The following is a 25,166-nucleotide window of genomic DNA, read 5'->3' as shown; positions in this document are numbered from 1 at the left end:
TGGTTGGAAAAAATCTTTAAGATCGCTAAGTCCAATGATTAAACAAACACTGCCAAGTCCAACACTAAACCATTTCCCACATGTTACCTACAGCAGTGGTGACTCAACCATTTCCCTGGGCAGCCTGTTCCAGTGCTTGACAATCCTTTCAATGTAAAGTTTTTTCCTAATATCCAATCTAAGCCTTTCCTGGCACAACTTCTGGCAATTCCCTCTTGTCCTATTGCTTATTACTTAGGAGAAGAGATCAACCCCTGCTTTGCTACAACCTTCTTTCAGTTAGTTGTAGAGAGTGATAGATAAGGTGTCCTCTTAGCCTCCTTTTCTCCAGGCTAAGCAACCCCAGTTCCTTCAGCTCCTCCTCATAAGACTTGTTCTCTAGACCATTCACCAGCTTTGATGCCCTTCTTTGGACACTCTCCAAAGAAGCACCTCCACATCCTTATTGTATTGAGGGGCTCAGAAGTGATAGGGAATTATTGATAATTCAGAGATTAAATACTTCTACTTACCTTATAAACAAATGGATTCCTTCGTGAATCAGTCAGAATGTCAAATCTTGTGTACAGGTCATTTAAAAGATTAACAATCTTCATGGCTCCCTCTCCAGAGGCATGCTTACTACAGAAGGCATTGAATCCAACAATGCCACTGAAAAGGATGGTGACATTGTCATACCGCTTGGCTGGGACAGGACGCTTGTGCCTCAGCTCGTTTGCCACTGATGGTGGTAGAACAGAGTACAGCAACCTAAATGTGTCAGGAAAGAGAGGCACAAGCAAAACAGAAAGAATGTGGAGAAAGATCTTGCATCAGCCCTCAGTCAGTATCAATTTAGTACCTCCCATGGGGTTTGTAACACACTCGCAGCTTCAAAGAGCAATATAAAAGATGTTTACTGAAAAATATGTTACTTGGGAAGTAGGAGCTGATCTACATCAACATACCTGAAGCCAGGACATTTCAGATCACATTAATACACACTTGTTCACATTACAGATCATGTAAATAGAATCCAAATCACACACAGACCTTCATCCCACTCTGGTTACATCCTTTCAACTTTCTGGCTTCCACCTTAAGGTGTATTCCACCTCCTTACACAGCTAAGTGGGCAAGCTGAAGATCTGTGACTGCTTCACAGATTTTGAGCATCATTTTGTACACAGCTTCCCTCACAAACCCTCAATAGCTGCACTTTTGGCAAGTTCACTACTGTATGAGTTATAATTAGTGAATACATGATATGGTAACTGACGCTGTCTGTTCCAGTGGCTGCCAAGAAGGGTAGAATTCCTGAAGATAAAATGACTTTATAAAACAAGTCAACAAGAATGAATAAAACATTTTTTAGTATTCTTTTCTCTCTGACTCTTCCATCCATATCTTTCAACTCTCTTTGCAATAATTTCTATTCTTCTACCACAGAAAAATGTACTTGTCAATAGAATTCATAGCACAATAAATGGTAATTCTACTACTAAACAATCATAATGCAGAAGAAATTCTTCTATTACAGACATGGGAACTATGTTTTGTAAGTGTGAGTCAGCCATCAGTGCCACACTGATTGTCACACAAATTTTGGTAAATTTACCTGCCAGTCGTATTTGAGCTAAGATGCCACAGACTAAAGCTAAGTTACCTGTAGAAATGGATTTGGGGCCCAATGCATATACTTTTTCATGGTTATGTACTTGTCTCTATATAGTAATATTATCTAGAAAGCCCCAAATGCATTTCTACAGTTGACTGTAAAATAAAATAAAATTTTTCATATTAGTGTATTGCAAAACTTCACCCTTACACAGACTATTGTTGATGCCTATAAGATATGTTTTCCTGTTCTAATAACCTATGAGCACAGCAGTCCAGAAAGACATAGTCTACAGCTGGTTTACAGAACTCTGTCAAACAGTAACATTTGGGCATTCATCAAAATTTGTCTTGGCTACATAGATTGCATGTCAGAAAGTTTGCAGAACTACTGTTTTAGGTAATTCAAAAAGCAAAAAGGATGTCAGTTCATTTCTCATAATTTTCCTTATCAAGTAAGGATCCATCAAAACACCTGTGCATGTAATAGCTTAGCCTGCAGATGATATTTTACAAATACTGTATGAGGCATTAAAAGTAAAATTTTCTTTCGTGACTCAGAAATTCTTGCCCTGAATATGTCTTATATCCCTTCCAAGACCCTGTTATTTTTAAAGGAGGCAGCTATAAATAATATATTGCTGCGACTGTTTCAGCTCAAAATCAGGATTCATTTCTTACGTGTCTGTCTTTTTCTTTTCATCTTCCAGTGCACGCAGTGTGTGCTGCAGTCTGTCAGTGAGGATCTCCAGCTCCTGAGTCAGTTTGTATTCCTCTCTGAACTGCTCTCCCAGAAGAACCAGGTCACGGGTAGCATCATGCAGTGGAATATCACTCAGATATAAACCTCTTCTGGTTAAATCATCCAAGTTCATCACACTGCAATGTAGAGAGAGATATAATATACCTATATAATAATATAGGTATGCTTAAACATGCCAAAGGAGCATTTAAATCTCAAATGAACAGCAGAGGCTGATGAATAACAGAAGAAAGATTATGCTTCTGAACTTGTGATGAGCTGTACGATGTATCTTTTCTATGAAATTGTATTGGATTTGTGCTCATTCCTGTTAACAAATGGCTCTTGATTTTTACATTTGAATACAGAATTCTCATTGATGAGAACTGCATATACTTCAGTACTCAAATAAAGGTGATTTTATGTTAAGAAAGCCTCTTTATGTTTTCATTCACTCTCTTCCTTTAACACAGGAGATGAACATATCCTAACTGTGCAATTTGATGTGCTAGCTCAATGTGTTCTTCGCTCTCCATTCCACCCTTCATTCCAACCATTTTTTTATAATCATCACTACTCTATTAGATTAGATTAGATTATATATATATATATATATATATATATATATATATATATATATATTAGATTAGAACTACTGCAAAAATATATGAATCCATACAGGAACCTGAATCATGGTGGAATTTCTCAGCACTTTCAGAGTAAGAAACAAATAACAAAGCTTGCTGGCAATGGGGAATTCCCCTTGGTACAAACTGGGCAAGAGCATCCCGGTGTTTATATTGAATTATTCAATAATCAGTCAAGTTCCAACGTTTAAATGCTCCTCCCACTTCTAGTATAAACACATAAAAATCAATGGAGTCAATACTTGAGCCAATTAATCTCTGTAGCACTACTCTCATGAGTGTTCTTAAATGTAGAAATTCTAAAATGAAAACCAATAGTCTTGAACTACTAAGGTTTACAGTACCTTGGTGAGCAAAGAAAGAGAATACTGTCTGCTTCAGGCAGGTAAATCATTTGCCCTTTCAAGCGCAAGCAGCTGATTTCTGTGCCAGTCAATTCATCTTCACACTCGAGCTTTTCCACATCCAACAGCCCCTCCTGGTGATGAAAAGTCACAGTTGTGTGAGGGCAACATATGTGTGTTACACATCAGGCCACAAAGGTAAGTGCCCTCCTTATGAAGGCAGTGAAAATGTTTGGAATAGAGTTACAGACTACGTTAAAACCCAATTAATTTCTCAGTTGAACACCATCCACTGTTAGTATTTTAATGCTGTGCTTTGCTACCTCAAAGATAAAGCATGGTATCTTTCTTTACAGTCGTGTTCATAACTTGTTTTCTTCTGTGTAATTTCTTAACAATAGTTTGACAAAGGTATTGCCTGCTCCATGAAGCTCTATCTACACCTGGGAGCATCTTTAAGAAATTCTGTCTGTTTCTCTCAGGGTCAGTTTTCTGTAAAAAGAAGGCTCTTCGACACAGTAGGTTCTACCCTACTTGCTGCATTTGTTCATATCACCCATCTCCTCTCCTGCCCTCTCTAGGGAAGAGGACACAGAACTGTGTATGAAGGTATGGGCTCAAGCCAGAACACATTTCATATTTATCTCTCATATCATTATGAAGCAGAAGTAGCTGTAAGTGCCCCTCTACATGTACTTTGATACAATGCCATAAAATGGGTTGGCTCCTTGAAAAGAAAGCATCAGGCACCAAGCATATATACTTCACCACTCCTATAAAGAATTTAACCTAACAGTTATACATAAATTCACACCTGTGGCTTTTTCTTGGCTCAAGACTCAAAAGGCACTGAGTGTACTACCGTGCAAAGAATTTTCTCTGAAGACTTGTGAGCTTTCAGTACTTCTTCTTACCTCTCCAAAGCATGCATACGTCAAGAAAAGCCAGCTGAATTACTTGGTCTAGTTACCTTGGTCCTCAGTACAAAGACTGTATTGATATGTGAGAGGATCCCATGGAAACTAATATCAATATGAGGCCGGACCAAGGAGAAAACTGACAACAGACTGCAATTTCCTGGCTGCAGCTAGAATAGAAATTAAAAAAACATTGTTATGTTTTATAACTAAAACATACATATTGTAGTTACATTCTATTTTCTTGATGACAATACTGAAGAGAAGATATATATTCTGCATTTCTCCATCGAAACACAAGGTTTTAATTTAAAGATTACTACTTCAAAGTACAATTCCAGTATGCAAGACAACCTTGTAAAATTATTACACTATCATATTTGCTATCTATCAAGCTGTTCCCTAAGCTATATGCTCTAAAGCATCAACTCTGCTAATAAGGACTCTGATAATCATCAGTAGGCTGAATAGTTAAGTCACAGCAGCTCAGTGAATATCCTTGAGAAAAATCTGGCAGAGCTACTTCCAAAGCTCATTATCTAAATCTTTCTGCAAAACTGAGAGAGAAATCACAAAATAAAAATAAAATAAAATAAAATAAAATAAAATAAAATAAAATAATAAAATAAAATAAAATAAAATAAAATAAAATAAAATAAAATAAAATAAAATAAAATAAAATAAAATAAATTAGCAGCAACCAAAATAAAATTGCATTTTAAAGGCATGCCAATGATTCAGACATAACAAGGTATGTGTAACTAGGCTATGTAATTGTAAAGAACATTAGATGTTTTCATCATCTTACCTTTTACTTCTCTCATATTACTTCTTTACCTGTTGCTTATTTCTAGAAACACTGCCAGCTCTTTCAGGCAAGAGCTGAGATATCCTATTCAAGTACAAAATATATAACATTAAGTGGACCTCTGAGTACTCTTACTTTTAAATAACCAGAGGAATTCAGTTCAGAACACACACATGTATGTATCACAAACATAATTTGACTCATCTTAGTTAACCTGATGCTTTTGATGCACAGGCCAAGAAAGTAAACGACAACTTCTGTTATTCTGCTCTTCAATTATTGTGAATCTGACATTTTAAGTATCTGTAGGCATTACTGCCAAGTAAAATGTGTAGACTGTGTACCTGCTACTACACTACACAGTATAGAACCCCAGGGCAAGCTGCAGAGTGAGTTACATGCATTTTAGAGTTATCTGTCCCTTCTATAGTAAATGTATCTTGGAGAGAGATACCAGAAAGAATCAGGTATCAAAGTAATACCTGAATTGTAGGAGAGACGAGGTTTTCTCTGCTCAAGATTATTCTCTTATTACACATGGACAGGATCATGAGGAACAGGCCTGCTGCAGAATTAGGGCTACTTTCACAATGCTTTTTCAAGCAAGAGAAGCACAATGTAGTAAATGTTATACAGTTACACAGAAATGCTATTTATACAGAGAATCCTAAATCTATTTTATTAATCTTTAAAATAAATCTGTAAAGCATCTAGCACTAGGAATCTTTATGGTTAGTCATTCATGAGAATCATCTAACCTGTGGAAGGACTCTGTATATTGCATTGCCACACTGTGTAACCACCAGATCTCTGTCAAATATTATATGGAAAGGAAAAGCCTTGCAGAAAGTGTAGGGACTGATGCGAGACTCCTGGGTTCCATTTTCTTCAAATCTGTCAAGGTCTTCATAGTAGTCCTCTTCTTTAGACTCTTTCTCTTCAATTAAAAACTGAATGTGGTCACATTCCTCATTTCTCTGCTGAATAACCTAGAAAAATGAAGGAAAAAATGAAATACTGAAAACTCTACTACTCATTAATAACCAGAATGCTACTATGAAGACAGGAATACCTTTAGGGCAGAAAGATGAATCTGAGATTGAGGTTTCCACCTTGAAAAATATTATATTCTAATACGTATTTCTGATTTTTAGAGAGTCTTTATAAACTGAAGATCATGTGAAATGCACACCCTGAAATCAGGGGTGAAGGATCAGCTTACACTTGCTTTTACTTGCATGTGCCAGAAAGCAGGACTCTTCCCCATCCCTGGAATGAACATGTGGCAAGTCTGGAATTAGACTGACCACTTGAGTCCTTATTTTGATGAAAGCTGTTTGTGATGCCTATAACCCAGCAGCAAATGATGCTGACCAGAGGATGGGCATAACACAGGCAGAAGACACGTGGATGGAACAGGTGAATATCCAGTCCTTACAAATTTAAGCAGTGAGAACTGCAAGATCAGGACCATCAGATAAAACTAAGAGCAATGACAATCTTCTACAAGCTGGATATCATAGGAAATGAAATCATAATAAAACCAGAGTCCTCTACATCAGCAGAATTGCAATAAGTATCTTGAATATAGCAATTTACACTTTTGTCATTTTACTCAAATTTTGTAAAAAATATGAAATTAATAAAGATTGTTTTGTTTACAGTGAGTCAGGTATTGCAGTACAATTAAAGCTAATAACTAGTAGAATGACATAATTTACTTTGAGAGGCCAAATTCACCTCTTCTCAATCCTAATTAGCTTTAATGACTGGAACAGAACAATTCTATTTACACAGTATTGTTTAGTGGCAACTTTCTGGAACATGTTGCACCTGATTCTACTTTCATGTAGTCTGATCTGAAAGCCACTAGAGAAAAAAAAAAAAAGACTTGTTAAAATCTCTAATGCATCCTTTACACATAGTCTAACCACAAAGATTAACATTTGCAATATGAGAACAGAACAGATATGCACAAACACTGCACTTGATCCCTAGGATGTTATTCCTCCTCCACAACTGCAAGCCACAGTACCAGGTTGGTTGGGGAATGCTGATTTCTTTCTTTCTTTCTTTCCAAACAAATGGACGAGTGTAAGACAACAAAACAATATTTTAATGCTAAATTATGCTTAATTTAAGAAGGTAGTGCTCCTTGATCTCCTATTTGACTATTCATTCAAAGGAAGGAGGCTTTTCTGGAGGACAGTTCAGAGCAGAAGCCTGATTCAGGTGCTCATTTATCATCTTCTACATTATTCTTCTCCTTCTATCGTAGGTAACCTAGAGAGAGATTGCCCTACTAAATTTACCAACTAATGTAGGTACCTAAAGCTGGATGTAAGAACAAGTTCAAATGTTAATGACAATAAACTCAATTTCCTCAAGAAACTGTGTTGGTAATCCACATAGCAGTGTGTTGCAGAGAGATGTGGGAAATTACAAGTTATTAAGAAGTAAAAGAAATACTCTTAGAAAGAGTATGTGGCAATCATCTGAAGAAAACAATGGGTTTGTCTAGGAAAATGGAATATAATAGATGGAGACCTAGTTCTCCTTTGAATACAGAGTTTAAAGGTTCTCCATGTCTTCCTCTTCTTTTACATCATTATCCCTGAAACTGTCAGAACTTGTGTCCATACTGAGGACTGACAGAATGCACTTACAGTCTTATGCTTACTTTCTGCACTCATACACACTCCTACTGTTTTTTTACTGTTATTATGTCCTGGGGTAGCTGAGATTATACTCAGTAGCTTTTTTCAAATTGTGTAGAATTATCACTAGAATTGATCTATGCTTACAGATAATTTCCAGTCTTGGATCTTATTTCAAAGAGTTGCTCTTGCCACAACTAGAAAAAAAAATTGCACTTTAGATGAAAATCTTCTTCATTCAGCAAAGCAGCCCTAGCATTAATTTTTAAAGATCTAATAATTTTTTAAGGAAATGTTCATATTAACAGCACATCACCTTCCAGAGATACTGATACTATCACCTAATGACCATTTTAGTAACTACAAACTGTTATTCTGTTACCAGCCTGCACCTGGACTTGTAGCTTTTTTCCTGATGCCACGCAGCACCTAATGGGTTTTTCGTAATTTCCCATTTTTGTCCATTTATTGGAAAAGAGCAATACATTAATAAACAAAACTTGTGTGTTGGTTAAAAATAGAACTATTAGATGCTTCTCAACATCTGGCTAAGCTTGAGACACAGCCTTTAAGTTTACACAGTGGTGAAGTCAGTCATCACAATGTGCTATTTTCCTAACTTTTATAGATTAGAACCATGTCAGTAACAATGCAAAGTTGCAAATTTTCCAGGCATCTTCCAGTTTGTTTGCAAAACTACTTTTTACTTCAGGGCATCTGGATATGCTTGCTTTAGTAGGGCACCACATTAGTGCAGCAAATGAACAACAGGCCAAAGACAAGGAAATGTGTCAGGTCTAGAAGACAGTCATAGTACCAGCTGCACACTCCTGCTAAAGCTGATATGTTGTGGACATGGTTGTTTTACTGAATTTGATTCTGGACACTTATTAAGAGAAGCTACAATCCCTACAATATCCCTCTCCATGCTATGCAAGCTATTGATTCATCCTTAAGTAACTCCCTATTGTGTACATAATTTCTTTATGCCTTTTCTAGTCACATCATTTATGCACTTCCTATGTCCTTATTTCATCCACCCTGCTGGAAAATTTTAAATCAGCAGTTCTGGCTATTAATATAATATGTTAAATTCTGCCCCTTCACCCTCATACATACAGATCCAACCTAACTGGCCAGATACTTACCTGGCATAAAGCCCTGCCCTACTATGCCTTAAGCTTGACTAGAACAGAACTTATCTATTGTTCCATTCTGCAAGTGAAGTTTGCAAGCCACAGAATTTCATTGTTATTAAAATATTGTTGAAGAAGCTTCTGTTAAATGCTTGACAAATGAAAGTTCAGTGGCAGAAGAAACAAAGCCAGGAATAAAATCTAATTCTTCCTCCCTCTGCAGTCTTAGCTGATGTGGTGACATCAGTTCACCGTGACTAAGAGCTCAGTCACCATAGTAACTGCAGTTAAAAACTGAAGGGAAAAATCACTCTCCTCTTTTCAAAGACAATATATAACATCTAATTGCTAAACTGCCTGTGCCTTCCAGAAGATGTAGCTTCAGAATTTGTCCTTGCTTAGCCAAGTGAAAACTCACTCCAGAATTTCAGGGAAGGGCAATTCAGAGAACAGTTATTTTAAAATCACTTTGTGGTTTAATATATTTGGTGGGCCTCATACAAGATATTAAGTCAACTGTCATCACTGTGATATAGCATGTATAGCAAACAAATTACCTGTTAAACTTTCACTGATATACCCACAAAAAAGACTCAGTTCTATAGATAGGAGCATGTCCCCAGGATATACTCAAATCTCATCACAGGGATGGAAAGGGTGTCCTTAGGGACACCTTGATTAGATTGTGAAGATCAATACAAAGTCAGGTTTTTGCCATGTACAGGTCAATACAGGATGAAATCCTTGATCTCTTCTGATAAAAACTGACTGTGCAATGCTACCTGACAAATTTCAGTGCAGCTGTTTCAGGGTGATCCTGAGGCAAAGCAGTTCACTGTGGAAATGGCACCACTCTTTTCTGAACACCTGATGTTAAAACCATGGGGCTGTCCCCTCCCAGCAGTTGATTTCAAGGCAGAGACTCTCACTGTACCAAACTGCTGAGCCTGGAGATACTGAAGTTTTCTGCTGCCCTTGTGTCAGAATTATCATGTTCCACAACTGAATTATCATTATCATGATAATTAACATTATCATGTTCCACAACTGAATTCCCTTCATGCACAGCTGGCTGTTTGATGTATGGATCAGTTCTGCTTGTCCACCATAAGAAGTACCTAAGTAGTTTTTAGGTTAGCTCTCCAGTTGGTTGCATTCTGGGTTTGATTTTTATATTGGTATTAGTAATGAGACAGCAAGAAATCACTATCTTGACAAGGATTTCCCCTGACCTGTTCTCATTTTATACTGTAAATCATCTCCCCTGTATAAAGGAAAAATTTTGATTGTCTGCTCTTAGATAGTAACAGAGCTACAGAAGTCTGTTCTCCCAACAGGATTTTAGGCTTTGAAGGATTCTACAATATTCTTTGTTGACAGGTATCATTTGTAGCTCTGAGGGAATCTCTGTCCTGACTTTACCTTCACAGGTCATCCTCATTTATACCAAACAACATCTGACAAGTGAAGCAAGAGAAGACATAGCCAGAAAGCTGCTAACAAAGATCTCATGCCAAAGGTGATCCCCAGAACCATGAAGATTTTTAGTTCTCACACTGAAACTGAGATAATTTAAACAATCTCTGCATGAAAAAATCAGAACCAATTCTTGGGACAACACCCGCTGCAAAAATTATACAGTCTTAGCTCTTAGCTAGAAATTGATTACCAGGGAATAAAAGGCAAATTGGATTTGAACTAATTAACCAAATAATGTCTTCCTACGCTTTCCTGAATTATTCTACTGGAATTGTGAATCCAAGTTCAAAACAAATTGTGTTCCTGTCAGTGCTAACAGAGACAAACTAAGTCCTTTTTTTTTTTTTCCTCCCTTGGGCACACACATTCTCTAGTTGTTAAAAGAAAAGACACATTTCCTGAAGGACACCATTCTGGAAGCCTTACTATACTTCAGAAGAATGTGTATATCACAGAATGGTTTGTCCATCAGATCTGCCCCACAGGTCACTTTTATCTCTGCATGACTCCTGGACTGCACTGGCAAAACTCTGCCTGACAGAGAGAACACCAAACCACATAAAGGAACAGATGTGGGTAAAAATAACTCAGAAAAAACTCCATTACTTTGAATCCAGTTCATTTCCTTAGTCTAGTTTATTTTATAGTTTCACAACAGCTGGAGGAAAAAAAGCAGAAGGAGCTGTTGCAGTACAAGCTTGAGCAGTAAGAGAACGGGGACTGTGTGAGCTGTCTGTGCTACCAAAAGCAATGCAGCCAACTTTCCAACATGGTCCTCCTTGTTTGTCTCAACACTTTGAATAAACAGGGACCTAAGAAAAGGATTGTTTTGATTCTGTTGCATCCTTCCGTATGTGATTACTAACAGCTGCTGTAAAAGTTTGAATCATGGATTTCTACAAAGCAGAATCTAAAAAAGGACACCAAGTATTTCACAGTCATTCACTAGAAACCTGAGCTAGCTTATAACAAGAAACCTAAAAGGCAAACACTCTCATACAGCAGTACAAATACCTTTGTCACTGGGTTCCTTGTAAATCCCTTACTTGAGCAAAATCAGGCTTTTGTGACACATTCACGAAACTGTTAACAGATTTCTGAGCAAGTATATCATAAAACTGTGCTACAAATGTACTATGACTAGTAAATAGTTTAAAAAAAAATGCTTGCTCTACCTGCTTAGGTTATTTTCTACTTCATGAAAGGTATTTTTTATCGGTTGTAATATTTCTAGAAGCAAAAAACCTTTTATTTCTTTTTTTTTTTCCCCAGATACACCTGCACCTTGTATCAAGCTCTGATTTTATACCATTACATATGCAAGGCTTGATCAATTAAATCTTTCTGTTGCTGTGTATGGACACAAAGCAGAAGCCTCTTTTACCATTTCCCATTTATCACACATGATGTTATGTAAAACCTGTGACTGAGGAACACTTTTTGGCTTCCAGGGCAACTGGTAAGTATCCAGTCACACTCCACACAGTGGTAGTTTGAGACACAAACACATCTTGGTTCTGGGACAGACCTGGCACGCAGGCTGGGAGGAAAACACTTTGCTCAACAGCTCGGCCTCATCAATGCACATCAGCCCCACAGTTTGCACATAGATGAAAAATTTAGGACCCAGAGACAAAATGTCTGCATTCTCACAGAACACAGAGAGTAAGAAATATATGCCAAATACAAAATAAAGTGGAAAAAAAAATCCCAAATAATCCAGTACCTAGTTTCTATATATGTCATCCCTTTTTTTGAATAAGGATATCATATTATTCCGAACTGTTTCTCATGAGGTCTGTTTGCAAATCAGTGCTGGCCTTCCCAGCCCATGGCTGACCTGTCCCTAGAGCAACATAAATGATGATGGCTCTTCCTGAGCCACTGCTTCACAGACTGTTGCCATAACTTCACTTTTGATTTTCTTGATTTTGCCCTAGTGACATAAATTTCTGCTGTGTACATCCCTTCAGACATTACCTTCATATCTATTTCTGTCCCGTGGATCTGTTGAGCTACTGTTTTGATGATTCCAATGACAATATCCTGGAGACCTTCTCTTTCTGAATAGTAATGCAGAATGAGTCCCTTCCCTTTCTCTGCATCAGTGCACCTAAAGGAAGGGGCTCTCATACCCGGATAAATAGTAGCCAGGTGGTCATGCAAAGCATCCAGGTTCTGGAAGAAAAAATTAAAAACATGATCATAAGACATTCACTTTTTTCTGAAGAAAGTACATATCCTGTTTAATCTGAACATATCCTTTCTCCTACTGCTCTCACTCCCAGTGCACTTGCCTTGTTCTTTGTAGGGCTATCATCATAGCAGGCTTTTCAGGTAGCTTGTAATGTTTTTTCCATCTACCCTGGCAATATTTGGAAAATATATGACACAAAGATCAGCACTACTAAAAATTAGTCCGAATAGTAAAAATTCAAACCTGTTTGCTGCATTTTGAAACACTGCAGTGATTAAAGACCTTGTGTTTGTTTCTCAATCCAGCACCTCATTGACTTTCATGCCTTCCAAATTCTAGTCCCTACAACCTCATCTTCAGATGTGCATTTGTTTAGGTGTCAGATGCAAATACACATCTGAATAGACATGAATCTTTTTCCTTATTTTCAAAGAAACATTCTAGTTCTGACATCTTTGCAGTCACCTCAGGTTTACAGGGCCTGACAAAGTAAGGCCAAATAAAGTTGGTAAACAACTGATCTCAAATATATGCTTTCTTTGAGAATAATTGAAATAATCCACAGAATATGTTGAATGTGTGACAGATGATGTAGTAATGTTTCAGAAGAGGTTATTCAAGAAGAGAAGGAGACTTCTATTTTTTCAGCTGATGTCCTGGACATCTTATGTATTTAACTTTAAATTATGACCAGAAAAATTGCAATCTGGAGGCAAAAAGTGAATGAAACATTGATAGGCATATCTAATAGGGACATTAAAGAGAACATTGAGATCAAACTCACACTTAGAACACAATGCTAGCTCTGATTTGATTATGAAGCAATCATCAAGGTTCTACTTTACTACATGTTTAACACAGAATGAGCAACCTAAAGCTACCTCACAGGATAGTGCTGCAACCCATATAATTATTTATCCATGCTGTAAAATTCATGCAGCTCCTTTACATATTAAGTCCAGAAAATTACTGCATATTTTAAATGCTGTTTTCTGTCTCCCCCAGATAACTCCTAGCATGAGGTTTTGGATTTTGTTTTCTGCCAGCACAAGGAGAAGTGAGGTGAAAATATTTCTAGAGTGCTGCCTGGGCCATTCTCCACCTTTCATGAGCATCTGTCTATCACTGAAGTTGTGGAAGCATACTGAACTTGATTTTATGTGAGCTGTGAAGAGCTCCAACAGCTGCTTCTTCTCCTGGGAGACCTCCAGAGGAAATGACACTCATAGAAGTGAATTCTGTAGCCTGGAACTTCTTCCTTCAGTTTTTTAGTTTGTTTCAAATTCATGTTTTTGTTGTTATATCAACACCTCCGAATTAAAACTTGAAGAGGCAACAATGTGGAAGTTAATTAATTCCAGCTGTTAGTGGGGATTCAATTGCAAAAACCATAATGCCTGAAAGAAAATTCTGTAAGATCTTTGCAGGGTTCAAGAAATTTAAATTGGAAGAGACTGATTCAAAAGAATGAATGAGAAAAGAGCTAGATAAGTAACTGGCTCCAAGGGAGTGCCCCTCCTTTATTGGGTGCAGCACAGCTCTTTTGGTACACTTGCCTCAAAAACAGATGGAATATATTAATCTTTTGGAAAAAAAAACTCTTAAGGAGATACATGGGAAAAGACAATAAACTACCAGTTACACAGTCATCAGCATCTGAAGAATTTCAAAATGAGTTTGTTATGGGATAGAGCCAATGTCAAGGACAGAATTTTTATGGAACAGTTGTCTAATTATTACCATTTCATTCCAGCACAAGTGTTCCTAACAAATGGTAGTAGCTTCATTCTACAAGATGACTTTGCCACCCCAACATCCCATTACTGACTGTCCAAGCAACACCATAGGTGACCCCATGTGATATGACCTTCAATCTTTAATCATTCAGAGTGGCAGACTTGCCCAGGATATATTGCAGCTGCTTCCCAGTCCTCAAGGTGTCTTTTCTTCCTATTCATACTGATTATGAGGTAAGGAAAGAGCTTATTGTGCTGAGAACCTTGCTCCAACAGAGTTAAGAAGAAGTGGGGGTGTGTTTCCAGACCAAGGAGCAGAAATAACTTTCAGATTCTGTCATTTAGGCATTGTCACTGTCATTCCCACTCCTATTTTTGGTTGTGTTTGATCCATTATAAACTGATACCACAGCTTCTGGAAGAACATATGTGTCTTTTTTTTTTCTTCTTTGGTCACCTGCTGTGGGCCAGGGGTGCAGTGAGGTACAGATAATAACAGGTTAGCTCCCTCCCTGAATCTCTGGCTCCTAAATTGCTCAGATGTATGATAGACCTTGTGCTGGGACCTGACACACCAATTCAGCAGTGATCAACTCCACTGTAAAACACCAAGGGATCTCCAAACAAGAACAAGTAGTGTTACTAAATCAGGCAGATCCTGGCCTGTCAAAAAGCAAAAGAGTTGAGACTGGCACATGAAATACAAACATGATGTTCAGCTCTGTGTGGTACACAGCACCTGGAAACCTTTATAAAAGAGGAGTTAGTCCCCTGAAATTTATTGCTTGCAATTATGAACAACTAAAAAGCCATGTAAATGACTCCCCAAATGAAAGAACTAACCACCAGTGAACATAATATAAAAGCATGCTTTGGGTTTCTTAGGAGGCAGCTGTTTTCATACTCCACTTTGGCACAGTGTCTTTCAATATGATTTTCAATTTTTCCAGGCCTGTGTTCTTCATAGAAAGCATAAATATTACATTCAGTAGTGCTATCTTTATCCTCTTTCATGAAGTTTGAAGCACCTTTGTTTCCTCTAGGAATAAACTACCTTTTCTCTGAGATATTATGGGAAACAGAGTATAAATGTAAGATTTATTTTCACATGCTTTAAAAAGCTGCAGCCCTCAAATGTTTTTTATATCTTAGACTCAGTACCAATTTCAAAAATTGTGTTTCAGAACTGTATAATGCATTTCAAGTATTTGACAAGAGTTCACATTAAGCACATTAAGACAAATCTGAACTTTTTTTTGCAATAGGTATGAAAATTAGTTTCCTGACCTAATCTGACTGCTGGAAGACACAAAAATAATAAATCACGGATAATGTTAATTTGCCATCATAATAAAAAGCTAGAAAGTACACTTGTGGCACAGCTATTAATATATTAGTCCTGTTTAAAATTCACAGGTGTACATACTGGCCAATGTCTTCTGTTAACACTGAAATTCAAACACAGCAACTTAAAATACTGTCATTAGAATATAAATGTAAGTTTATCAAGCTTTTACAGATGTTTGTTGTGCACTACAAACACGTTAACTCTTTTCATCATAACACACAGTAAGGAATGAAAAGAGAAGTATACTATATGGAAAAGGGGGTGAGGGAAAGGAATAGGGAAGGACTGGCTCATCCATGTGTACCCAAAGTGGTGGAGCAACAGGCCAGATACACATTTTTTTTTTCCTTCTCCCCTATTTTTGCTCAACCTTAACCACAGCTTCAGTACCTGAGTCCTCTATAAAAATTAGGTTTCTCTGAAGGTTTGCTTTGAGGTTGGTCTGAGAATGAAACTATGAAATATAAACGATGTCACATCCCATAGACAATGGTATAGGGATCACACACATGGTTTGCACACGTTGGAGCACACACACACCCTGTCTACCCACCCGGCAATTACAGTCTATAGGATTTGTACAAGAAGTCTGGGTTGAGTGCATCTAGGATGCTCTGCAATGATCCAGTTTTGGGGTAAGTAAAGAGACACAGAAGTTGATATTCTAGTAATCCAGCAAACTGCTGGATCCAGCATGCTGCTGTTTTCACTTATTGCTGGAGAGACTTTAAGGAAGCAGATGACAAGGGGATGCTAAATCTCCAATTAAAATCACTAGAGATTTGACACTCGTTTTTTTGGCAGTCTCCCATGAAATCTTAATCAGTTCAGCATTTTTAAACTCATCACAGCACACAGTTCTCTCCAAGAGTGATATTTATCACAAACCCTAAATACGAAGGGTTTTTTAGATGTGAAAAATTTTCAGGTGACAAAATGAAAAGTTAAGTTTTTCTACACTTAGAAAGTACATTTTAGAGAAGTCATTACATTTTTTCTGTGCTATTATGCTATTGAACAATTGTTTTCATCTGGTTTGGGTTTTTTTTTCTTTTTTTTACAGTGCATTATCACAGTGTTCTGCAGTTGGGAAAGCATTAAAATTCTCTTAAACACTGCTCTTCTATTCCACCCTCATGGATGAATGATTATGTCTTAGAGATAAGCTGTGTATGAACCCTAGTTCTGTACATAATGTATCTATAATCAGTCAAGGAGAACTTAGGAGAAGAAATATCCTACAACTCCAGAGATCACATTTTATGTTAATAAAACTTTTGTGCTTCTCTTGTACTTCATACTGTTGTGATATATGAAAACTCCTATCCAAAATTTTTCTTTGGAATTTCAAATGGGATTTCAGATTTATGAATGCCTATGTAGCCCCAACTTACCTGCCTTCTCATTCCTTTTTTATGAAATTGAATAGTTTGATGTTCAAGATGCTGTGGGAAAATTTTTACTCTATCAGGAAACTGAGAAAAGAAAAACAATGCCAAAAGTGGAGAGCTATGGAAAGTGCTATACAATACAAATAACAAGAAAAAAAATATTCAGATGCCTCTCCAAACATAACTGGAAGATTATACAGTACAACCCCTGTCACCAAATCTCAGTCTCATCTGTTGAACAGACCATACCTCTGTCTGGCATCTGAAATAACTCGGCACAAAATTCTTACCTGCAAAAACTCTCTGACATTTGAGCCCAAGACACGTAGAATTGTATCATAACCTGATTCTTGACAAAACACAAAAAACATCTTCCCAAACATCTGAAGAATTTCCCCAGCATTTAGATCTAGTTAGAAGAAGAGAACATGTTTCAGTTTTAATGCTGTATTTGACACACTTTGCTTACTACACTAGGCTACCATTCATGAATGAGAAAGACAGTGGCTAAACTCTACCTGGATCCAGTAGGTCAAGAATATGAGAAAAAACATCAGCATCCATATGACAAATAGTGATTATACAACACAGGAATTTTACTAGGACTTATGAATTACCATTATGATTTTGTGATATTTTGCATTTCATTCATGTATAACAGATTTTGATACAGAGAAGACATCACTACTTGAAAATAAAGGAACTTAGTTGTTACTAGTGCTTGCCTCAGAGGAGTTACTTCTGGTTTACACTATCATGAAAACACATCAGCTGCTTCAATTCAACATCACTACAGTCATCACAGTCTTATGTGTCCATTGGCTAATTACAGATTCTGAACAAGTTCCTAATGCACTTGGGTCTGCAGACACAATGATGCTGATGGGCATAACTGCCTTTGAAATTCCAGAGCTGAAGTAATTAAAAATAAATGAGACCCAAACCAATGGCAGATATTAATTAAGATATGCCCATCTCACAAACAAATCTACAGCTCAGCATGCTTGTTCAGTAAAGATCAAGGATTCCTTCACAGGCTGCTCTTGCAGCAGTGCATGAAACCTGGGTGTATTGGCAAGGCAGTTACAGCAGTGTTTGGTTACTTCATGACTGCCTCTAACACTGACCATACTCTGTGGATGAGGTATATTACTGCAGTTTAAGATGCACCTATGACTTGGAATACTTTGGAAGTGATAAAAATCACTTGAAGGAACACAAGAAATAGCAACATCTTAGATAAATAAAAAAAATTTAAATCCTTTTCTTCTGAGTTTTTTAAAAATTTCTCACTTCGATCAACACCCTGTTTTCACTTCCTCTGTGCTAAATCCTATTTCTCTGTGCTACACAATTTTTGCCAAGGTCTTTATCTTTTATGTGATGAACGGGAAAGAAAATACCTCTTTTACTTACTAAGAACCTTGCTTGCAGCTGCAACCAAATCATAGGTTTTGGAATCATCATAAATTATTCTGACAAGAAACTGTCCTTCTTCATCCAGCTGTGCCTCCTTCCTAAAAAGAAAATAGGACAGAATCTTTTTATTAAAGAAGAAGCACCATAGGAAATTAATTATATATTGCTGGTATTATTTTTTTACATAAAATAAGTTTGTACACTCTACCTTTAAAGAAATACTTTAAATAGAAAATTAGAAATAAATTTTTTACCTCTCTAATTAAGGTAAAATACAAAAATTTCAAACGATGTGTGGTCTGATAACAATAATAATGTGTGAGAAAAGAAACTCTGTTTTTCAGAAGAGTGACTCACAAAGACATTGCTGAACTAATAACAACAGCATTTGCATTTTAAAATAGGTGGGTATCCAAAAATCCAGCCCTAGAAGGAAAAAGGACAAAACTGGCTGCAAAGGTTTTCTTGGAGACACAAAAAGACAAAGGACAATATTATATTTCTTAAATAATTATAATTAGAATTTTTTATTCATTACTTGAAGAAACAGTATATTTATAAATAAGCAAGCAGAAATGCTATGCATATACGCAGGCCCCTAAATCACTCTTATTTTCCTATTCCAAATTAGTACTTTTGTTGCTCTTCCTCAGCCACTCCCTGAAAACTTTGGTTCAGCCCACAGGATATCAAGTCTCACTGATTTCTGAAAACAGCTCCCACATCTTCCTTCTTTTCCTAAGCAGGAGAGCTGGAGTTACCAGTGGGAAATGTCACCTTGAAGCATACAAGTCAGTCAGAAATAAGAAGGTAGAGGTTACATTTCCTAAGAACTGAACTGAAATGAATATGAGACAAGAAAGCCATCTCATTTCTTTGATTCTCACAACATAATCTGTAACTAAAAGGCAGAGTCAGCTTGGAGGGAAGTTTGCAGAGGGTGAACAAACTTTCCCACAGCTCTGATACATACTGTGCTTTCTTTTAGCCCCTCTGATCTCAGCCAAACCACAAAGGATAACACACATGTGGAAAAGGAATGAACATCCTCAAAAATACTGCATACTTGCACAATCCAGTAGATGCAGCTTTTGTGTATGAGAATTTTCTCTGTTAAAAATTGACCCAGTCTGACGATACTGGCAACTCTCTCACTGCTTTTCTTACATTTCTTTCCAATTACATTGACTGAAACTTTTCCTGTTTCCTTCTCTGTACCAAGCCATGTTTCCTTTTTTTTTAATTCTAATTGTCTTTACTAAAAGTTTCTTTCCATGCTTGCAGTTTCTCTGAGCCACCACTTTTTAAAATCACCATTAGTTATTTCAATGCCTATTCCACTTATATTGTTTTAGCTATTTTGTTTTTCTCCAGCTTTCTCTAGATATTTGGGTCACTTCTCTGTAGCCTTGATGTATTTCCTATTAAAATACCTGTATGAATGAAGTTAAAACAGTTCAATTAGAAATCACTTCCATATTCCTTGGATATAATTTTCTGGGCTGAAACTCACAGTTCTAAGGCTTCTCTCTCCCTCATTATTAGCAGTCTCACTGGGAAGTCCAGCAACAAAAGGACCCAGTGTTTGTACTGCAGGCTAATACTCCAAAACAAGAAGTAATGTGCTTTTATTTTTATTTTAGAGGGAGAGAGAAAAATATACTTAAAAAAACGCAATCTAACAAAATCCAATCTCACTTGGGGAAAATTTTCTAGAAAATTTGTCCAATTAAATATTAACTCATGCAGGAGATCAAACTGTTCATTCAAAATCATGTGGGCAAAAATAAAAATCTCTTTACTTGTCCTATAAACATGGCAAATCCCATGAAAATTTCTGATCTAAACCTGTGTCAAAAGACACCATTTTTTTAAAGCCTGTGATTGAAAATCATTAAATTCCAGAACTTTTTTTCCCAGGACAATTACTTCTCCATACTTCTGCACCCTGTTGTGCTGGTACATCTCAATCATTTAGCTAGATGCTGTGCTGAAATGTAATTCAGTTGGAAAGTTGTTTTTCAGCTGGATGTATTTCCTTGTCTGCTTCACCACCTGCTCACAGAAGTTGTTGTGTACACAGGGAAAGGTGTAGCCAGACAGTGCCTGGGGACAGGACAGGAGGTTTGGTGAAGTCACTCCCTTCAGTGAGCTGGGTCTGCAGCTTCTAAATCCTTTCTGCCTCCCTCAGTAATCTGAAATTCATTCTTTTTGAAATATTTCCTTAACCTTATGGCTACCTGTGATGGTGAAATGTTGCTGTAAGCTTATCCAAAACTGACAATGCCATGTGAAAACACTCTTATTTTTAAAGAGGCACTTTTCCTTCAGCAGGTTTATAAAAGTAAAGTTCCTCTAATAAACTTGCTTCAGACAGCCAAGCATCACAGCTACTGACACCAGAGAGGCTGACCCTGATGTGATCACCAGCAGTCTAGAGGACAAATCATTGAAATATTCATTCAGGTGAATGGGCAATTCTTACATTGTTTCCTTATGGCTGCTGCTTTCTCAGCTAATTTCCCTGCCTGATCCATCAAAACTGCCTGCATATCCACTAATGAAAGTTCTTCAATAGGGGTGAGATGAAAAAATATATGATGGTACTGTGAAAACTGCAATAACCAGTGTTAAAAGTGAGGCTGCTTTGTCACCTTTAAGGAGCTGTTGTGGATGGCTGCTCATCAAAGCAATTTCTCTGGTGTGACAGAGCTAGTTTTAACTCCATAATCTTTGAGTACCACATTATGAAAATAATCTGGCTGTGTGCAACAACAAGGTATGGCTCAAACCTGAGTATGTGAACTATGAATGAACAGAAAGCTGCAACTGTGTTCATCTGAACAGGTTCCCTCTCCTGGCTGACAGCTGGCATTAGAACTGCAATAAAAGATGGCATCCTTAGACATAAAGAATTTACATTTGGCTGACCATGTTTCATAGAAAATGTCATGTTCCGTAGTTTCAGGAAAAACCGGGGCATGAATTCCCTTGAAAGGTTGGGCTTCAGTCTTCATGCCCAGTTTTTAACCAGACAAAATTATGGGAGCAAATTAGCATAGTTCTAATGTTTTCTGCAGAGCAGTGTTTGATCACAAAGGCATTAATAGCAATAACATGCTGGTGGCTTTCTTAAGGGCTTGACTGGAAATAAGCCAAAAACAACATGATCTGGCAAATTCCTAAGCCCTGGTTAATTCTTCACTGAAGCAGCAGCACAACAGTAGCAAACTTTTAACTTTTATATATGGCCTTGCCTTCAAAAAACTGCCTAAGTCCTATACAACACAATTTACAATTAATGCCTGTTTCATATTTCTAGAGACAAAACATGAATGTGCCTTGCTCCCCAGTAAGTTTTTTTAAAAAAATCCATGGTTTTAATGCTCTTTCCCAAACTGGCTCCTGTTGCCAGCACACGGGATGTGATATCTCATGGTTCAAAACTTACATCGTATGTTACACCGGTCTGGCATTGCTTTTTATTTACCCTAGACTAATTGTGAATGATTACAGAGAGCCCTTCAGATTCTGGGAAACAAAGATTCCAGTCTGGACTTTTTGTAAAATGCCTTTGTTTTCCTCTAGAATGTTTATATTATCCAGGTTAATGTGAGGAAGTTTACTTGGGAAAAAAACAACCTTAGCCATTGCACCATGGAAAATAACAGCTTTATAGAGTCCATTTTTTATGTAAAGGTTTGACCTTGAAATCAGTGGGAAAATTCTCATTGAGTAGATCAAAGCAGGATCAAGTCTTAAAGCAGCCTTTCCTCCATCAGCCAAGCCAACACTTCCTAAATTGCTGCTGGTAGCAGCACAGAATAGTGTTACAGGTGATACTATGTGTGTACAATGGGCCCTTTGAAAATCTTTCCCATTGTGAAAGTAGTTTAGTATTTGAAAATACAGCATTAATGTTCAAAGGTAATGTTAATAATTCACAGAGACAGATGAAAAGTTAAGTGTGAATGACCAGGCTGACAAAAAGTATTTTTAAAATCAGAACAATCTTGCACTGCAGATTTTAAATCCCAGGTTGCACACATCTTTATTTCACACAGAGGAAATCTTTCCTCTGTTTTGATGTAGTAAGGATTTCTTATGCTATCTTTAGAGATTTTACAGGCAACACAGTTGGAAAAGATGCCACAGGAGGTTACTTATACAGCCCATTCTGCAGAAAGTGGATTTTAATATAGTTTTGCAGTCATGTGATAGCACTTAAAGGGAACTTGAATAAATAATAATCAAGTAGGATGTTGTAAGAACATTTTTATTCCTGTGAAGTATCACTTTTTATCCTGTCTCTGAAGTCTGTCATTTTTTTTTTTTTTTTTTTTTAATCTTATAGAAAAAGATCCATTCCCATTACAGGACTTTACAATAAGTAAATATTGATGAAATGTAATGGATTCAAACAAGAAAAAAAGATAGTACAAGGCTGCATGGAACAATTATTTTGTATGCTGAAGATGCCCAGGGTTCTCTGTGATACAACATTATTGTTATTTTTCAGAAGCTGCTTGTGTCATTTTAACAGGCCACCTACTTGTCCCAAAAGTACAATTGGGACACTTCCTACTAAATCTCCATCCCAAAGTGCCTGCCCTGGGTGTGTCACCTTGAACACACCACAACAACAGCTATTTCCAAGACCACCTCTAGGACTTCTCCCATGATAGGTATTGTTTCTGTTGGGAGAGTTGCCACCATTGTGCTTGACTATTCTTGGTGTACCAAGGATGGAAAAAGTGCTGGTTCAATTGAAGAGACCAGTCAAAACAATCTTAATGACAAAATAACACTACTGCACTTAGAATCAAAGCATGGTTCTGATCTCACTGATAGGAGCAGGACAAGTTCAATGCCATTCCAAGTTCAACACTATAAAACAGAATGATGTGTGTCAGAACTATAAAAGGGGATCAGTGAAACCAGAATCGCTGCCCTTGCCTCTCTTTAACATTAAAATGGTAAACTCACTGCTCATTATATGACTTCACAGATGGGTTGCGTTTCCAAAATGTTTCCCCCCTTTTTTTTCATTTATTTAGCTTTGCTAAAATTTATTAAAAATACAGAACCACTCTTCTCAGTCCTCCCAAAAGGAAAAAAGAAAACAGACTTGTACATGTTGTGGATGGTCCAGAGATATTTTAAAACACCCAGCTGGGAAGAAAAATTCTATTAAGTTACAAGATTAAATAAAAACGGGAATCTGTCCAGGAAAATGACATTCTGGGTAAAGTAAATAGGTATATTTATAGACTTCAGAATTCTGAGCTATTTCCCAGTTTTACAGGCTGGATATGAGAGTGTTTAATGTAGGCTTTCAAAACAAGATAATCCTAGAAGATACAGTTAATAAATGTTCAAGTTCTTTGCTACTACTCCAAATACTGAAAATATTATTAAAAAACCTAAAGCTAGTATTACTTTGCTTCCTTTTACATAAGTGCTTTAAAAGGAACGGTGTTTACAAAATACTCTTCAGAGCATTTAATTTGTAAGAGTGAGTGGTATAACACCTGGTATCCTGACAGTTCCAGAAGCACTTGCCAGTTCTGGGAAAACAGCAAAGTACCTGAGAGATCCTGCAAGAACATTCACATGATGTTTCACTACGTGCCACTATTCCCTTTTAGCCAAGCCTTTCCCAGATGAGTTAAAGAATTTGGCATCCACAGTTTAAACTCCTGACCTCCAGGCAGGTCCTTCTGCTGTGAGGAACTGAAGCAGCAGGAAGTGCAGTGTCATGACCCTGCAAATCTTGTGGATAGGAACCTCCAGACCCATGAAGAATCATCTGTTCAGCATCAGTTTTAAGAAAACTTGAAAATACTGCTTAGAACTTTGCAGTTGTATAAGGACTTAGAAACATAAACTACAATAAATGTTCCTACTCTCCACTTTCTGAATAAACACTAATGTTAAGAGGTGTATGGACTAAAAAGATAATCTATTGTCTTTTCACCACTAATGGCTTTCCAAAGCCTCTTTCTGGGGTCTATTTAATACTAATCTGGATTTTATCTAGATTTTTTCTTTAATTCTTATGAAATTGATTGAACAGAAAACATCTCTAGGACTGGGCAAACTCACATGGTGCTAGGGAGGAAGCAAAAAGTAATTTTTCACTTTTTTTCACAGACCATTGGAATTAATTATAACTGAGTCCTAACGTGACCCAAAGTAAGTATGGACTTCCATTCTAAAACTCTAGTGAATAGCCTATTTTTTTTCATCAGTGTTCATGCTAAGAAGATAATAAAAATAATTAACAGAGTATGCCTGCAACATTTTTGGACATGAAAGCAACAGTAACTTTAGGCAAACTGCAAAGCAAGCATTCTTTATAATAAAATAGTTATGGGCAGAGAAATATGGAGCAAGGTCACAGCAGTTCAATGAAGCAGGAGAGATGACTGACACAGGACTGATGGCCACCATGACTATACATGCTACAGCTACACATGGCTATGCAGTAAAATCCATAACCCAGTTCCTAGCCACCTGGACCTTTTTCCACAGTTCCTGGGAAGAGAAGTACATAAGAAAGCCAACAGTTTGACAGGAGAAATCCCAAAAGTATTAATCAGATTAAAAAATAAAATTAAATCCTAGGCACACCCAAACCTACATTTAGCTGTTTGGAAGGAGTTTGGCAGCACGGTTTCCTTATACATCAGCCTTGTTGAGAAATACCACAAGTAACTGGAAGGCTTTTAACTCACTTTAACCACACG

The 25,166-nt window shown here is 37.1% G+C and overlaps 1 protein-coding gene and 1 long non-coding RNA gene across 4 annotated transcripts in view; one reads left to right on the top strand and one right to left on the bottom strand.

Moving 5' to 3' along the window:
• Positions 1-2,771, top strand: part of LOC139795860 (uncharacterized) — a 34,957-nt gene extending 32,186 nt beyond the window's left edge. For both annotated transcript variants that reach the window (XR_011725726.1, XR_011725727.1), the window contains one exon: positions 2,307-2,771. This is a non-coding gene — a long non-coding RNA (uncharacterized lncRNA). The remainder of the gene's footprint in view (positions 1-2,306) is intronic.
• The window catches only part of GUCY1B1 (guanylate cyclase 1 soluble subunit beta 1), a 39,064-nt gene that overhangs the window by 6,824 nt on the left and 7,074 nt on the right, over positions 1-25,166 (bottom strand). For both annotated transcript variants that reach the window (XM_071743028.1, XM_071743027.1), the window contains exons 2-9: positions 18,415-18,515; positions 17,289-17,407; positions 12,307-12,504; positions 5,813-6,043; positions 4,300-4,416; positions 3,330-3,463; positions 2,278-2,475; positions 513-750 (exon numbers count right to left, since the gene is read on the bottom strand). In XM_071743028.1, coding sequence (XP_071599129.1) covers positions 513-750; positions 2,278-2,475; positions 3,330-3,463; positions 4,300-4,416; positions 5,813-6,043; positions 12,307-12,504; positions 17,289-17,381 — 1,209 coding nt within the window. In that variant the 5' untranslated portion in view covers positions 17,382-17,407; positions 18,415-18,515. The remainder of the gene's footprint in view (positions 1-512; positions 751-2,277; positions 2,476-3,329; positions 3,464-4,299; positions 4,417-5,812; positions 6,044-12,306; positions 12,505-17,288; positions 17,408-18,414; positions 18,516-25,166) is intronic.

Source organism: Heliangelus exortis, chromosome 4 (genome assembly GCF_036169615.1).
Source record: "Heliangelus exortis chromosome 4, bHelExo1.hap1, whole genome shotgun sequence".
NCBI lineage: Eukaryota > Metazoa > Chordata > Aves > Apodiformes > Trochilidae > Heliangelus > Heliangelus exortis.
Note: the sequence above shows the minus strand (reverse complement) of the source record. Positions and strands in the feature narration are given on the sequence as shown.